Source organism: Pan paniscus, chromosome 5, assembly GCF_029289425.2.
Source record: "Pan paniscus chromosome 5, NHGRI_mPanPan1-v2.0_pri, whole genome shotgun sequence".
Taxonomy (NCBI): Eukaryota; Metazoa; Chordata; class Mammalia; order Primates; family Hominidae; genus Pan; species Pan paniscus.
Window position 1 is genome coordinate 20,159,951 of NC_073254.2, and position 18,227 is coordinate 20,178,177.

At 41.3% G+C, this 18,227-nt stretch overlaps 1 protein-coding gene across 8 annotated transcripts in view; it reads left to right on the plus strand.

The window, feature by feature from the left end:
- Positions 1-18,227, plus strand: part of FARS2 (phenylalanyl-tRNA synthetase 2, mitochondrial) — a 512,480-nt gene that overhangs the window by 270,249 nt on the left and 224,004 nt on the right. For all 8 annotated transcript variants that reach the window (XM_063605131.1, XM_003806719.6, XM_034961385.3 and 5 more), the window contains one exon: positions 14,895-15,055. In XM_063605131.1, the coding sequence (XP_063461201.1) occupies positions 14,895-15,055 (161 nt within the window). The remainder of the gene's footprint in view (positions 1-14,894; positions 15,056-18,227) is intronic.

Sequence of the window (18,227 nt, forward strand, 5' to 3'; positions counted from 1 at the left end):
ATGATTGGCAAAAATGTCAAAATTTGAATATGGATTGCAGATAAGGTGGGGTTATTGCATCCATGTGAAATATCCTGAATTTGATAACTGTACTATGGATATATAAGAGAATATCTTTGTTCTTGGGAAGTATACACAGAAGTATTCAGTGGTAAAGGAGCATGATGTATGTAACCTACTCTCAGATGACTTAAATTATTGTAATATTTAAACATATATTGATATATTTATATTTATAAATATAAAATATATAACAATAACTATATCTATATAGCTATATATTTGTATTAATATCAAATATATAACTATATATTTATATATAAATATTTCATATATTGTATAATATAGAACTATATATTGACAATTAAATATATCAATATATAAATGGAGATATATTTATAAATATATCAATAGATATATATTTATACTTATATATCAATGGATATATAGTTACAATCTATGTATAACTATATAATGTATAAATATATAATTAAATATATAATTTATACATAGATTATAAATATTAATAAATGTCAATATAAATACAGGGCTGCTGATCTCTAGCTTTTTGCTCCTGGTCACATGTTAGCTACTGCAGCTCCAGGCATTATATTCTTGAGTGATAGCATCTGATGTGGGAAGAAAGAAGGAAGTAGTTCAGAAGGGCCTTTTTTTCTGAAAAGAAACTCTTGCCTATGAGCATCCTAGCAGATTTTCACGTATATCTTATATTTTATATCACTCACATCTCATTGGCCATGCTCTCCCCTCAGCCAGTCACTGGAAAATGGTGGGGAGTGGGAGTCAAGCCCCTGCAGGGGGTGGTGCATCACTGTCCAAACTGCAGAGAAAGAGGGACCAACACTTTCTACACATTCCATGTAAGGAGGATTCTCACTGCGCAGGACCGTTGGGAATTGCTTCATGCACTGCTCATTAGCACGTGCTTCAGACACTGCAGTTTTCTTTATTAAACTCCAGAGAACCAAAATCTAGGACTCAGGAAGGAAAGGGGATGGTCCAAAGTGAGTTTTTTTGAGATGGTTGTGAGAGTTTTTTGCAATAAGTTGATTAGAATGCCATCCAGCTCAGACCGTATTAAAGAACACTGCTTGTAAGACCCAGAGACTCTCAGCCACGGTCCGCTCCGTACCATGAAAAGCTTTCTTTTGAAAGGGAGGTCTGCCTTTGGATTAGGTGAAGCACTTTTCGACAGAGTGTTTGGGGCCAAGGATATATACAGCTGGAGAAATGTTTCAGGCAGGAGATTGATCTTTGGGCAGAGCTTGGAAAGTCAATCATCCGGTGGCGAGTCTCCGAGGAAGCAGTTCAAGTATCGTGACTGGAAAGCAGGGGATGAAGGACTACATGCATGGTTGGAAGAGAAGAAATCGGAATTTACCTAGCTGTGCTGACCTTTCTAGGCCTGCTTCTGGATGTGCAGTGTCTCAACAGGATACTGCAGTGCTTTTATTCCTGCATGTCCATCATTGTAACTAACAATCAAGGCACGTGGATGCCTTCATTCAGTACCACTGCCAACTACTAGACCCATCAGTTCACTCAGTAGGTTTGTGTGTATATTACAGTCAAATCTAGCGTGAAAGGCATTTTGGAACGATAAAACCCAACATTCAGAAGAGAAATCTACTGTTATGTGAGCACCTACCTACACAAACCATTTTACTGGCTTTCGTGGAATAATTATAGTCAACCAGGAAATCAGCAATGACAACATAGAAAGCACACAGATGTCAGTAGCACTTCCTGATGTTTTGAAATACCTTGAACATAGCCGTTCTCAGTTAATGTTTCAGCGTGAATCTAGGGGAATATTTACTGAGTGTAAACTTAAAGTCAAAACATAAATTCAAGTCCCAATGTTTATGTGATCTTGCTTAAACACTGTTTATCTTTTCAACATAGATGATACCAGTTTGACATTTCCCATAGGAACATTGTGAGGATAAAACTCAAGATAATATAGGTGAAGTTCTTTGTCGTTGGTGAAGTTCTGTAATACATGAATGTTGGCTGGGCGCGGTGGCTCATGCCTGTAATCCCAGCACTTTGGGAGGCCGAGGCAGGTGGATCACAACGTCAGGCGTTCCAGACCAGCCTGGCCAACATAGTGAAACCCTGTCTCTACCAAAAATACAAAAAATTAGCAGGGTGTGGTGGTGGGCACCTGTAATCCCAGCTACTCGGGAGGCTGAGGCAGGAGAATTGCTTCAACCTGGGAGGCAGAGGTTGCAGTGAGCCAAGATTGCGCCATTGCACTGCATCCTGGGCAACAGTGTGAGACTCTGTTTCAAAAGTAGTAGTAATAATAATAACAATAATATGAATGTTAATTGCTAGGTTGTTTTAGTGTTCCTTGTAGCAGTTATTTTGGAAACATGCGAGTTCATTAAGTTGAAGAATTCCTGGAAGTCAACCCTTTTGACAAGGAAGGAAAAATATACTTACAATAATACAAAACTTTTTTTTTCAATATGTAATAGTTCAAGCATTTCACTTGTCTCTTGTAACAAAACAACCTATGAGGAGAAACCTGAGGATGCAGGGGCTGTTTGCATTTCCAGAGCTCAGTCATTGGGGAGGAAAATAAAATAGAAAGACAGAATGTTGAAGCAGAAGTGGTGATAAGATCCTGGGCCTCAGGGGACTTGCGATGCTGTGCCCGCTGGTGCCCTGTATATAGCAGAACTCAGTGAATGGTGACCAAGGTAGGGGTCAATGAATAGAATATTCACTTGTTTCTGTTACTTTGTGTGTTCCAATTCTCTCCTTTCTGAGATATCTTTTCAGAAATGGCACCCCCAATATCACTACTGTTAAATATCACTTTATAATATGATAGATAAAATCTCTCACAGATACAAAATTAAAGAAAGTCATCACTTGTATTGAAAACTTAAAGTATGAAATTCTTCAGTATCCTATCCATTTAAATTAAGTAAGTAAACTAAAAAGTGGGAAAATCTTGAAACCTTTCCTACCATAGTATTCTGTTGTTTCTTTGCAAATATTTACTGAGCACTTGCTATGTGCCAGTGTTCCAGCCACTCGAGATGGATCAGTGACGAAAACCAGTGAAGATGCTGCCCTCATGCACTGCAGGCTAGCAGGGGAGTCTGAAGGTCAACAATAAGTAAATGAAAAGGCTGTAGCGTATTAGAAGATGTTTTCTGAGGAAAAGAGGGCAGAGTTGAGGGGGTTTGGGAGAGTAGGTTGATGGAGAGGTTTACAATTTTCAAGTGGATGGCTGGGAGACCTCACTGAGAAGGGGATGTTCAAACAGGGACCTGGAACAGATGGAAGACCGTTACCCTGGACATGACTGCCCCAAAAGGGGTGTGACATTGAATGTACCTGTATGTCTCAAGGCTTTAAGGGGACCAGGTGGCAAAAGGAGAGAGAGCAGTTGGCAGGTATCTTTTGTTATGCTGTGAAATGTTAAGCAAAATTCTTCTGCAGTAGTTTGTATTTCATTAAGGAAGATTTAGAATAGAACCTTAGTTAACTATTTCTAAACTGAGCCAAATCATACACTGTTCAGAGCTGGGAGGAACTTGAGACACCCTATCATTGCTGTTCTTCATTTTATGAGAGAAAAAGCTGAAGTCCATTGAAATGATTGGTGGTATAATGGCTCAATTAGTGTATCTCAGTGTTTTCAGAGACAGATGTGGTGATGAGAAAAAATATATGTATATTGTTTTCCTTTCAGAAAGTGACGAACACATGAAAACTTTCTTCAAAATTTTAAATATCTACATTCTCTGAGATTTTATTTTTTTGTGATAAAATGTTACATAATATAAAATTAGCCAGTTAAGCCATTTTAAGTGTACAATTTGTGGCATTAATAACATTTACAGTGTTGAGCAACCATCACCACTATCTATCTCCAAAATATTTTCATCACTTCCAAAAGAAACTCTGTACCCATTAAGCATTAACTCCCCATTCCATTCTCCCTCCAGTGCCTAGTAACCTCTAATCTGCTTGCTGTTCAAGACATTTCGTGTAAGGGAAAGCATAGATTTTTTTTGCCTGGCTTCTTTCACTTAGCCTATTGTTTTCGAGGTTCATCCATGCTGCAGCATGTATCAGAACTTCATTCCTTTTTAGGGCTGAATAATATTCCATTGTGTGTAAGTAACATATTTTGTTTATCCATTCATCTGTTGACAGACACTTCAGTTGTTTCCACCTTGGGACTATTGTGAATAATGCTGTTATGAACATCGGTGTGCAAGTGTCTGAGCTCCTTTACTCAGTTCTTTTAGAGATACACACACAGAGGCATATATACATATATAGAGACACACATATGTATACACACACATGCACGCACACACACGCACGCATACACACTTGCATGCACACACAGACACACACAGACAGAGACTGAGAGAGAGAATTGCTGGGTGATATGGTCAAATTCGTGTTTAACTTTCTGAGAAACTGCCAAACTGCTTTCCACAGCAGCCACACTACTTTACATTCTCAACAGCAATGCACAGGGTTTCAGTTTCTCCACATCCTTCTCAACACTTTTTATGATTATTTTCATTATTATAACCACCCTAGTAGATGTGAAGTGGTATCTCACTGTGGTTTGTATTTATATTTCCCTGATGACCAATAATGTTGAGTATCTTTTCATGAGCTTATTGGCCATTTGTCTATCTTCCTAAAATTCTGTCAGTAACATTTTATAGTTTTCAAGGTACAAATATTTTGCCTATTGTTCCATTTATTTCAAAGTACTTTATTTTTGATGCTTTTGTAAATGCAATTGTTTTCTTAATTTCCTTTTCAGATTGTTCATTGTTAGTGTATAGAAATGTAAATATGTGCAACATTTTTATGTGTCGATTTTGTATCATGCAACTTTACTGAATTTGTCTATTAGTTTAGACAGCTTTTTGTGTGTGGATTCTTCAGGGCTTTCTACATATAAAATTATGTCATCTGCAAATAGAGATAATTTTACTTCTTCTTTTTCAGTTGGGATGTCTTTTATTTCTTTTTCTTGCCTAATTTCTCTGGTTACAACTTTTAGTGCTATACTGACTAGTAGCGGTGACTGTGAGCATCTTTGTCTTGTTCCCGATCTAAGTGAAATTTATCTAAGTGGAATGAGTGAAAAGTTTTCAACTTTCACCATTGAGTATGATGTTGGCTGTGGGTTTCTCACACATTGCCTTTATTTTGTTGAGGGCATTCCCTTGTATTCCTGGTTTATTGAATATTTTTATCATGAAAGGGTGTTGGATTTTGTCAGATGCATTCACTGTATCAATTGATGTGGTTATGTGGGTTTTATTTCTTTTATCCTATTGTTACGGTATATTACATTGATTGATTTTTATATTTTGAGCCATGCTTGCTTGCACTCCTGGGGTAAATCCATTTGATCATTGTATATGATCCTTTTAATGTGCTACTAAATTTGGTTTGCTGGTAATTTCTTGAGGAGTTTACATCTGTGTTCATAAGAGATATTGGTATGTGGCTTTCTTGTAGTGAGCCCCTGTGAAACTATCTTTACTTTAAACCTCTAGTTTTAATTTATCTCTTTTTTTTTTTTTTTTTTGAGACGGGGTCTCACTCTGTCGCCCAGGCTGGAGCACAGTGGCGCGATCTTGGCTCACTGCAAGCTCCACCTTCCGGGTTCTCGCCATTCTCCTGCCTCAGCCTCCCGAGTAGCTGGGACTACAGGCTCCCGCCATGCCTGGCTAATTTTTTGTATTTTTAGTAGAGATGGAGTTTCACTGTCGATCGCCTGACCTCATGATCTGCCCACCTCGGCCTCCCAAAGTGCTGGGAATACAGGCGTGAGCCACCGTGCCTGGCCTGATTTATCTCCTTAATTTTAATTTATCTCTTTGGTTTTAATTCATCTTTCTTCATTCTCATGTTATAAGTTCTGAAAAAATAGGAGTGTCTGCTGGGAATGTCCTTCCTTTTTTATAAGTAAGTCAAAAATAAGCTCTGCCACTTATTAGTATGGTGAAGATAAAAAGGCAGAACCCTATAAGGAGGTCAAGAATGCAGAATATTAATATGTTGATACTCTAATCCCTTTACATTCTCATTCATAGCCACAAGTACAGTGAAAATCAAAATAAATATTATATTTCATCTCTGAAAGATTGATGTGTTTGGACCTGACCAATGTAGCCTGGTGACCATGTAGCCTGGTGTAAATTATGTTCTCAAGTAAGGATTTTACTCTGTCTCCAAAAGGTTAAATAGGTCATTGATTAGAATTATAGATAAAAGAGTACTTGTCTTTCCAGGTTTCTCAGGAGAGAATGAGAAAGATCTTCTCACTGTAGAAGCTTCTTTGAATAGGCACAAGAAGTTACATCTGGCTTCACTTAAACACCACTTGCCTTACAACTTGTTCTAAATCTTCAGAAAGGATTAGTCTGAAAAGCTAATTTTGTTGGAAGTTGAGAGATAATCATGTACATTTCAGACACTGTTTGAAACTTAATTTCCCCCCACAATTACTCACCTTCTAGCATTGACTGATGAAAGTATAATGGTATAAAGGTACCCTTTTTTTCTGTGGCTCAGGATCATCACACACCCTGAGCTGAAGGCATACAGGCTGCACTTGCCTTGATACAACCCAAGTACACTGCTGCTTGCATATAGACCCCAGTTTCATATTCCACACCTGGCCATTCTCAGCTCTTTCTCCAGTTTTGAAGTGTACTTTTCCTGCATGATGCTGTACAGGACTAAGGACTCTGGGGATAGAGGTTTGAGAAGTATCCCTACCCCTTCCCCAGTGCCTTCCACAGACAGCACAGACGTCCTGTGCCTTTGAAGGGATGGCATTGAGCAATAACATTTATTTTTAGTCTTGCCACAGTGCTCTTTGCTCCCTCTCCACCCCAGAACCTACACAGAGCTTCGCTCCTGTTGGAGATGTCCCGGGCCTCCTCTCGGGTTGGAGATGTCCCGGGCCTCCTCTCGAGCTGGAGATGTCCCGGGCTTCCTCTCGGGCTGGAGATGTCCCGGGCCTCCTCTCGGGCTGGAGATGTCCCGGGCCTCCTCTCGGGCTGGAGATGTCCCGGGCTTCCTCTCGGGTTGGAGATGTCCCGGGCCTCCTCTCGGGTTGGAGATGTCCCGGGCCTCCTCTCGGGTTGGAGATGTCCCGGGCTTCCTCTCGGGTTGGAGATGTCCCGGGCTTCCTCTCGGGTTGGAGATGTCCCGGGCCTCCTCTCGAGCTGGAGATGTCCCGGGCTTCCTCTCGAGCTGGAGATGTCCCGGGCCTCCTCTCGGGTTGGAGATGTCCCGGGCTTCCTCTCGAGTTGGAGATGCAGACAAGAGGCCACGTGCAGAACCACTGTGCTTTGGGCTCTCCTTTGCAAATGCTTCCCTCTCTGCCGCTGTAGAGGCAGAGCTTGTAGAGCCAGCTGCTGCTTAGAAGGGTCGCCCTGTGGGACTAGAATCTTTCAAGTTCTAAGATAAATTTTGTTACTCTCCTTCCACACTGATAACTTCTCAGTGTCCTCTTTTCTATTGCCATTCTCCTCCTCCTCCACTTTCTCCTCTCCTTTTTTTTTTAAAGTTTCCCTTCTCTGGATTCTTCTCTTACATCTTTTGCTTCTGTGCATAGGCTCGCCCTCTTAGGAAGATTTTCAACATTTATAAATACAAAAAATGTTCCTGCATGGGATGCTCAATACTGTACAGACTTTCATTAGTCAAAATGCCTAACTGCTTCCAATCCTGCATATTCTGTCTAATTGGGAACATTCCTCCACAGTGAGTTCTGTACTCTGGTGACTCTAGTTTACTGGAACTCACTAGTTTTGGAATGAGGCAGAAAAAAAAAAAAAAAATACTGCCTTAAAACCCTGTCAGACCTGGGTACTTGGCAACAAATTACAGCTGAGGAGTGCCAAAGACCTGAAAATTATACCTACCTTGGTTGACAATACCTTTAAGTGTCTATGTATTTATGACTCACTTTCTTCCATAAGGAATTTGAAGTGCCTTATTAAAGTACATACCCGAGGATAAAATAAATAGTTGAGATAATCAGGGCAAAGAGGAAATGCGGATAAGAAAATAAAACTGCAGCAAGAGTCACAAAGAGAATGTACCCTGAACACTTGTGCAGTTGTAGAGGTGGCCTCCAAGTTTGCCTCTAAGCTCCCATGGGGCCAAAGTAAAAAGTGAATTTTGACCGATCATGTAGCACATGGCATTCTTAAAATTAAAAAAATCCAGTTGTCAAGAAAAGGAAGCCTTTTCTGTTCCCAAGATCCGAAGTCATTTTCTTAAATCTAAGATCAATTTATTTCCTGAAGCCTCCTACAGAAAACTACATGATAGAGTGGTCACGCCCTTCACAGGAGTCGCCAGTATTGTCTTACTGATGGAATAGGCCAATGACACAATGCAGGGGTGCGATTCAGAAGAAATAAATCGAAAGGGAACCAAAACAAAATGTTTTAAAGGTAAAATTTGATGCAACTCAGCAAATGGACACCGTATCCTTTCTTGCAACCCTCCATGAAAATTGATTGTCACAGGCAAACTTTTTATTAGGATGATTATGCGAATGAAAGATTGTAGGCAGTGGTAGGCAGCTGAAGTCCAGTTGCTCTCTGTTCCCCATGAGGGTCTGGTCCATAAGCTTTGACACACAGGTGGTGGGATTTTATGTGCCCGCGGGAATGACCCCCTCACTCACCTCAGCACTGGGTCCTCTCAGGTAGAGCCAGTCTCCTCTCTTTAGAAGAGGGTGTCCCTATTGACAGCCACATGGGACTGAGGCCCTGGAGTCACGCATATCCCCAGCACAACCATCAGCCTTCCTTTCCCCCATCAACCTTTCAGTGTGGTCCTGCCAATCATCCACTTAGGCCAGTGAACGTTTCTTTTTTTTTTTTTGAGAGAGTCTCGCTCTGTGGCCCAGACTGGAGTGCAGTGGCGCGATCTTGGCTCACTGCAAGCTCTGCCTCCCTGGTTCACGCCATTCTCCTACCTCAGCCTCCCAAGTAGCTGGGACTACAGGTGCCCGCCACCATGCCCACCTAATTTTTTTTGTATATATATATATATATATATTTTTTTTTTTTTTTTTTAGTAGAGACGGGGTTTCACCATGTTAGCCAGGATGGTTTCAATCTCCTGACCTCGTGATCTGCCCGCCTTGGCCTCCCAAAGTGCTAGGATTACAGGCGTGAGCTACTGCACTCGGCCAACCATTTCTACATTTCTAATAAACCAGCTCTAGAACATCTGACTTTTAGCAGTGTAGCTTTGCAGTGAGCCTTCTGAGAAAAGCAATTGGAAGTTGTATTTGTGAAGGTAACTGTTTTTATCTTTTCAGTGAATTCTTGGATATTAGCCAATGTGATTAATGACTTTAATTTTAAGACTCATTGATGTTAAGCCATTCTGTATGGCAGTAATGGAATGGCAGGAGCAACTATCTCTTGTGGCCATTTCAAATGCGAAAAACTGAATTCTCATCATCAGCATTACTCCCAGGGTGCAGCTTACCTCCTCACACAGGACAGCCCAGCCTCCCCTCGCCGTGTTCTGCAGATGTGATTTCCAGCTGGCGGTGCTCCCTCTGCTCCGTCTCACCCTGCTCCATTCAGAAGACGGGCCACATCAGGCTGGCAAAGCAAGTCCTCCTTTACTCTGAGACATATTACAGTGGAGCCTAGACTGCCATCATCGTGGCAACCATGGGGCTCCCTCTTATGTGAAGTTCGTTCACCCTTTACCTGAGCCATGTTTCTCACCTGTACCGCGTGGCAGTGCGTGCGTGGGTCCGGCCTCTTCAGGACTGCCGTGCTTGGCAGCTCCCTGGCTCAGCTGGGAGGAAGATAGGAAATGGGAAATTTCTCTGTTTTTCCCTAACTTTATGATAATTCGATTTTGGACTCATACCTTTATTTCTTATTGTTTCTGATATTTCTATTTTGACAAACATAATAGAATGTAGATTTACCTTTTACATGGTATTTATTCCCTTCAATGCTGTTACTTCTGAGCATTTTGTGATCATTTCCGTTTCTCATCTGTGAAACTGGTATCCAGTGTCTAGCAAGCAATGAATGACGCATTTAGTGCTTTTTTCTTCTTCCGTACGCCTTTAGCCTCCCAACCCTTACTTGTGAACATTGTGTAAACTTTGCTTTTCAGAACACCAGCCCTTTTTTGTTTTTCTCTGAGACATCACTCATTCGCACTGTCGTAGCTTCAGCTTTGTGCTGTGAGAATGACTCAAAGAATCCACTGTATGGGAAGCACATGTTCTTCTCATTAGCACAGATATGTGTCTAAAACTCGTTTATGGAGTAGTCAATACTGTGTATGACATTGTGTAGGGACTGTTTTCTCAGAACTCTCAGGTTTAGATGGGGAGAGAAACTTGTAAATGTGATAGTTGCTAATAGAAATATGTACAGCGTGTTTGTCACGGGGAAATGAAGGTAAACTTCATGCTTCAGGGTCAGAGGAAGAATCTCACAGTCAGAATACTTCAATGAAGTTTTAGAGGACCATGAGAGGTTACGTTAGGAGAGGGGCAGGTGTTAGGAAGATCCGCTATATTATGACAAGGACATATGATGTTTAGAGAACTGTGGATAATCTGAGGTGGTGGGCCCAGCACCAGGTGTGAGGGGCCTTTGGTGCTGTTGTTAGGGGTTATATTTTCTTTCCCAGTCGTAATTCTCAGCTTGCAGTCTGCAGATTCCTAGGGGGTCTATGGATCAGCACTTAGAATATGTAAGCGTTTGCTATGGAACGCCTTAACTTTGTGGGTTTAAATATATATATAAGCTATATAGGCATGTTCTATATCATTTAAATCAGTACACCTCAAAGTGTGGTGCTCAGAATGGTGCTGATCCACAAACTATCAGTTTGCAGTTCACAAGGAGATAACCACAGAGGCTGAGAGTAAGCGTTGAGAAACTTATAGCAATTTGACTTGGTACTGCCGTGTCATTCAAGTGTAGTATGTTTGAAACGCCAGTTTGTTGAAGTAGTATTACACACAACAGAATTCATACTTTTAAAACATAGCTAGATGAGTTTTGAAGGATATATACAGTCATGTAAACACCCCACAATCAAGATAGAGAAAATTTCCATCTCCTGGAAAAGTTCTCTTATGTCCTACCAATCTGTTATCTGTCTCTATAGTTTCGCCTTGTCTAGAATGTCATGAGAATTGAATTCATATTGTAGATAATCTTTAGTGACTAATCTCTTTTTGTTAAACATAATTCTTTTGAGATTCATGTATTTTGTTCTGTATAGGAATAAGTTATTTTTATTACTAGGTCATATTCTGCTATCAGAAAAGGGTCCTGATCCACACCCCAAGAGATGTTCTTGGATCTCGTGTGAAAAAGAATTCCGGGCAAGTCCGCAGTGTAAAGTGAAAGCAAGTTTATTAAGAAAGTAAAGAAACAAAAGAATGGCTACTCCATAGACAGAGCAGTGGCATGGGCTGTTCCACTGCATAATACTTAGGGTTATCTCTTGATTATATGCTAAACAAGAGGTGGATTATTCATGAGTTTTCCAGGAAAGGGGCAGGCAATTCCCAGAAGTGAGGGTTCCTCCCCCTTTTAGAGTATATAGGGTAGTTTCCAGACATTGCCATGGCATTTGTAAACTGTCATTGTGCTGGTGGGCATGTCTTTTAGCATGCTGATGCATTAAAATTAGCATATAACCAGCAATGAGGAGGACCACAGGCCGCTTTTGTCGCCATCTTGGATTTGGTGGGTTTTGGCCTGCTTCTTTACCATATCCTGTTTTCTCAGCAGGGTTTTTGTGACCTGTATCTTGTGATACCACCCCTGCTGACCTCCTATCTCATCCTATGACTCAGAATGCCTCACCTCCTGGGAATGCAGCCCAGCAGGTCTCATCCTTATTTTACCCAGCCCCTACTCAAGATGGAGTCACTCTGGTTCAGATGCCTTTGACAATTCTACTATATGGATATACCACAATTTCTCCATTCACTGGCTGATGGACATTTTGGGTATTTCGGGGTTGAGCTATTCTGAATTAAGCTGCATTGGACTTCCAGTGCACATGTTTCCATATCTTAGGTAAATACTTAGGAATGGAATTGCTCTGTCATATGCTAAGTGTCTGTTTAATTCAGGGTTTCTCTGTTTCATGTTTTGGGTTGGATAATTCTTTGTTGTGGGAAACCATTCCGTCCATTATGGGATCTTTAGCAACATCTTTGGCCTCTACCCACTAGATGTCAGGATGCTCCCCACTCCCAGTTTTGATCACCAAAAATGTCTTCAGACCTTACTAAATGTCCCCTGGTGGCTAAAATGGCCCCCAGTTGAGAAATATTGGTTTATTGTAAAAAACTACCAAACTGTTTTTGAAACTACCAAAGTGGTTTTATCATTCCCACCCAATAATTTACGAGTTCTAGTTTCAATGTGTCATATCTTAATTTTTATTCATTTAAATATATTTTCTGATTTCCCTTGTGATGACTTCTTTGGTTCATGTGTTACTTAGAGAAGTATGTTGTTTAATTTCCCAATATTTGGGAGATTTTTCAGATATTTTTCTGTTGATTTCTGATTTATTTGCATTTGGACATAGAACTTTTTTTGTACAATTTCAATCCTTTTAAATATTTGAAATGTATTTTGTGTTCCAGAATATGGTCTGTGGTGGTGGATGACCCATGTACACTTGAAAAGAATGTCAATTATGTTGTTGTTGAGTGGAATGTCATGTGCATAATTTTATATGTGACCAAATTATCAGCCTGTGATGTGCTGGAAATGTTTAAAAAGTTCTTTGCTAATGACCAGTGCCTCTCCATCTGTCTGTAGCTTATAGCCTGTGTTCCCATTTGTCTTGATGATTGCCTTGATGCCAAGTGATAACCGCAGGTGCTGGTGTTTCACTTACAATGAAGCCTTTTCCTTCGTGGACTTTGCACACCTAATCCTGAAGCTCCATGAACGTTCCGGTTCAGCTAGAGCAAATGGGGATTTGTGAAACAATTGTAAGGGTTTCTGTTGTTGGTGGTGGTTTTTTTTTTTTTTTTTTTTTTTCTCGCTCTGTGGACCAAGCTGGAGTGCCATGGCACAATTTCAGCTTACTGCAACCTCCACCTCCCAGGTTCAAGCAGTTTTCTTGCCTCAGCCTCCCGAGTAGCTGGGATTACAGGCACACGCCACCATGCCTGGCTAAATTTTGTACTTTTGGTAGAGACGGGGTTTCACTGTTGGCCAGGCTGGTCTTGAACTCCTGACCTCGTGATCCGCCAGCCTTGTCCTCCCAAAGTGCTGGGATTACAGGCGTGAGCCACCGCTCCCGGCCAAGTTTTTTATGTTTTAGGAAAACATTAAATCAAAGTAGAAATGAGAACAAAATGTTTCTTGTGGCTCGTTGAGACAAGTCCTGCCTGTATCTCCAGAATCCACTCCTCAGCCTTCCCGTGCTGCATCCTGTCCCTTTGCTATTGAAGAAACTCCTTCAGTCTGGAATTTCCTATCACTTTTCTCTACATTTTGAATCTGGATTAGTTATGTTTGTTTGTTTGCTTTTTTTTTTTTTTCTGGGTAACAAATTACACTTAGTGGCCTAACATAGCACGAATTGACTATATCATAATATCCTTGCATGAGGAGCCTGGCTATGGATTGATAGGGTCCCCTGATCAGGATCTCACCAGGTTGAAATCAAGGCAGAGGCAGGGCTGTGTACTCTGAAGCTTGGGTGCTATCATCAGCTCACTCCAGCTATTGGGAGAATTTGTTCCGTCCCACTGTAGAAGTGAAGTTCCCATTTTCTCCCTGGCTGCTGGTCCCTCTCTGAGCTCCTTTAGGACTTCTCAAGGGCCCGAGCCATGTGGCCTCTTCACAGCCAGGAGGGGGATCTCTCTCCAATCGGCCAAGATGGAGTCCTAGATAAAAAGTAAAGCAGTCACAGGCTTAAATTCCCATCGTGTTCCTAGATCCCACCCATACTCAATGGAAGGAGTTTACACAAGGCATGTGCATGCGGGGTGGGAGTCTCCAAGGCCATCTCAGCCTACCACAGGATCCTACTCATCTGTTAGTGTCCAGTTGGAATTATATTCCTTTCATGAGCTCATTTCATAAGCTTTCCTGCAGTGTGAACTGCTCCTTTGCCTGCCTTCATTCTGCAGTTTCTATCTTCCCTTTTACACTGCCTCAGTTTGTGAAGTAAACCCTTCTAATTTATGGCACTGACAATCTGAGCAGGACACTGTACCTTTGGAGTAGGTGGTGCTAGTTATACCCCTCGTCTGGGCCTGCTTGTGTTCTCTGCAATGCTGAAGTGGTTCTTGGTAAGAATAAGCATTATGGTGTTTAATAAAACTGAGGTTCTTAAAGGCATGACGTATGTACTTTCTTCATGTAAGTTCGTTCTAAACATGTTATGGCCACTATGGCATGTTTTGAATGTATCTCATTATCTACTACACTTAAGGACAGAGACCGTCTTTTCTTTCCACTCTGTAACCTATATTCAGTGGGCTAAATGTTTGAATCAGAGCAAGCAAAGACTACAGAAAAATCATAACTCAGTTCAGGAGCCAGTGCTTCAGAAAGCCTAGAATGTAATCAGAAATGAAAGACAGTACTCCAGACAGTATGACTTCAGAATCCGTTCATGAGGGCAGTCCGGAATATGGAGATGAAAAAGCGTGGAAGATTGGGCACCCTCGTGGATGTCTTTGTAGCGGCTGCCCAGTGCCTTTGCCTGCTGGTAGGCATCTGATTAGTGTCACTGATAACTGTCAGGGAGTGGTATGAACCTATCCAATCTTGATACTTTTTAAAAACAACTATTTTGTTTCCTAATCATAGCTGGTGCTCAAGACCGAATCGGCTGGGCTTTTGGCCTAGGATTAGAAAGGCTAGCCATGATCCTCTACGACATCCCTGATATCCGTCTCTTCTGGTGTGAGGACGAGCGCTTCCTGAAGCAGTTCTGTGTATCCAACATTAATCAGAAGGTGAAGTTTCAGGTAAGATGACTTGCAAGAACTGAATAGATAATAATAAAAATGGCTGTCAAGGATCGACAGGATCATGTACTTGAAAGCCATTGAATTTTATTTTATTTATTTTATTTTATTTTCATTTTACTTTAAGTTCTGGGATACATGTGCAGAACGTGCAGGTTTGTTACATAGGTATACGTGTGCCATGGTGGTTTGCTGCGCCTATCAACCCGTCATCTAGGTTTTAAGCCCCACATGCATTAGGTATTTGTCCTAATGCTCTGCCTCTCCTTGCCTGCCACCCCCCAACAGGCCCCGGTGTGTGATGTTCCCCTCCCTATGTCCATGTGTTCTCATTGTTCAACTCCAACTTATGAGTGAGAACATGTGGTGTCTGATTTTCTGTTTCTCTGTTAGTTTGCTGAGAATGATGGTTTCCAGCTTCATCCATGTTTCTGCAAAGGACATGAACTCATTCTTTTTTATGGCTGCATGAATTTTAAATAATGTGAATTTGTAAAGAAGTTCCTGGCCAGGCATGGTGGCTCATGCCTTTAATCTCAGCACTTTGGGAGGCCAAGACGGGTGGATCACCTGAGGTCAAGAGTTCGAGACCAGCCTAGTCAACATGGTGAAACCCTGTCTCTACTAAAAATACAAAAATTAGCTGGGCATGGTGGCACGCACCTGTAGTCCCAGCTACTTGGGAGACTGAGGCAGGAGAATCACTTGAACCCAGGAGGCGGAGGTTGCAGTCGGCTGAGATCGTGCCATTGCACTCCAGCCTGGGCAAAAATAGCGAAACTCTGTCTCAAAAAAAAAGAAGTTCCTAAATAGAGGTCCATAAACACACAAGGGGTTCATAAACCTTCAGAAATTTTATGCAAGAGAAAAGATATTTGTCAATATTATTAGTCTAAGCAGAGAACCAATTTTGTACTTTTTTTTTTTTTTTTTTAGACAGAATCTCACTCTGTCGCCTGGGCTGGAGTGCGCGATCTTGGCTCACTGCAACCTGCGCCTCCTGGGTTCAAGCAATTCTCCTGCCTCAGCCTCCTGAGCAGCTGGGATTACAGGCGCCCACCACTACGCCCAGCTAATTTTTTGTATTTTTAGTAGAGACGGGGTTTCACCATGTTGGCCAGGCTGGTCTCAAACTCCTGACCTTGTGATTCGCCCGCCTTGGCCTCCGGAAGTGCTGGGATTACAGGCGTGAGCCACTGAGCCCAGCCCTCATCTAGTATCTTTTCCAACAATTCTACTCCATTCATTTTTCAGAATGAAGCTGCATATATGTTAGACCATTTGATCCTATGCCATAGAACTCTGATGAAAGGTTTTTTTAATTAACGATTTTCTTTTCCTGTGTGCTTTATTTTTGATAATTTTTATTGTCTTCTCTTTGGGTTGCTAATCTTTTTTTTTTTTCCTGTTTTGTCCAAGTAACCATTAAGCCCATCCAGTGAATTAATCATTCCCCAGATAACTGTATTTATCAATTCTAGAATTTGCATTTGCTTCCTTTTTAGAGTTTTCATTTATCTACTGAAATGCTTGATTTTTTCATCCATTTCATCCATTCTTCCTTAAATTCTTTCACATATTCATAATGGTTATTTTATTTTATTTTATTTTATTTATTTTGAGACGGAGACTTGCTCTGTTCCCCAGTCTGGAGTGCAATGGCGTGATCTCAGCTCACTGCAACCTCTGCCTCCTGGATTCAAGCAATTCTCCCACCTCAGCCTCCCGAGTAGCTGGGATTACAGGCATACACTGCCATGCCTGGCTAACTTTTGTATTTTTAGTAGATACAGGGTTTCACCATGTTGGCCAGGCTGGTCTCAAACTCCTGACCTCAGGTGATCTGCCCATCTTGGCCTCCCGAAGTGCTGGGATTACAGGTATGAACCACTGCGCCCGGCCTCATAATGGTTATTTTAAAGTACTTGTCTGTTAATTCCAACCATTTGATTATCTAGTGTTCTTTTGTTGTGGTTGTTTTCCCTTCCTAATCATGGCTTACATATTTCCTGCTGCTTCACTTGTCTTTTTTTTTTTTTTTAATTGTGTTTGAATGGACAAAGACTGAGGTAGATAAAATTTATCCCCAGAAAGTCTTATGCTTTCTACCTTCTGGCTGCTAAGGTGACTAGGCCAGATCTTTTTGTTCTAATCAGGAGTTGAGTTGAATTTCACATCTGCTTTCCTCTTGATGGTGAGATCTAGCCCTGCAGCATAGTTTGGGATCTAACCATGTGAGATCACAGGATCTCTTTCTGCTTTCCATCCACTTACCAGCTTCTTCCACCACCAGCGTTTGTAAGCAGAAATATTATGAAGGAGAATTGGCTGGCAGTGAGGGTTAGCTCTGTTTCTCCATTTTCCAGTCTGCCATGCCAGCCCATGCTTGGCTGACGCAAGTGTGGCTCATTTCTTCTTATTCCAACAAAATGTCTTTGCCAGTAGCAGGCTAGCTCTTCTGCCTACTCATGCCCCAGTGGTGAAAGCAGCCATCAGTGTCTGTCTACCCTAGAAGGGCTCATCTCTCTCTGGAGTTATACTTATTTATATTTGTGTACAGAGCTTTTCAACTGTATTAGTCCATTTTCATGCTGCTGATAAAGATATACCCGAGACTGGGAAGAAAAAGAGGTTTAATTGGACTTACAGTTCCACATGGCTGGGGAGGCCTCAGAATCATGGCGGTGGGCGAAAGGCACTTCTTACATGGCAGCAGCAAGAGAAAATGAGGAAGAAGCAAAAGCAGAAACCCCTGATAAACCCATCAGATCTTGTGAGACTTAATCACTATCATGAGAATAGCACAGGAAAGACCTGCCCCTGTGATTCCATTACCTCCACCTGAGTTGCTCCCACAACATGTGGGAATTCTGGGAGATACAGTTGAAGTTGAGATTTGGGTGGGGACACAGCCAAACCATATCATCAACTTTAAGGACAGGTATGATTTTTATGAATGTATTTTGTTATTGTTACAGTGAAGCACACTGATTTTGTGTGTGCCCATCTGCATCTTGAACCTTTCTATGTATATATGTATATATGCATATATTTTTGGTTTTACCTTATGAGGACTTTTAAAAACTTCTACTTGAATAATTATCTGTTTTATTTTAGCATCAATTTCCTTGTAGACTAATTTGAAATAAAGCTGTATCTAATTTACAATAAA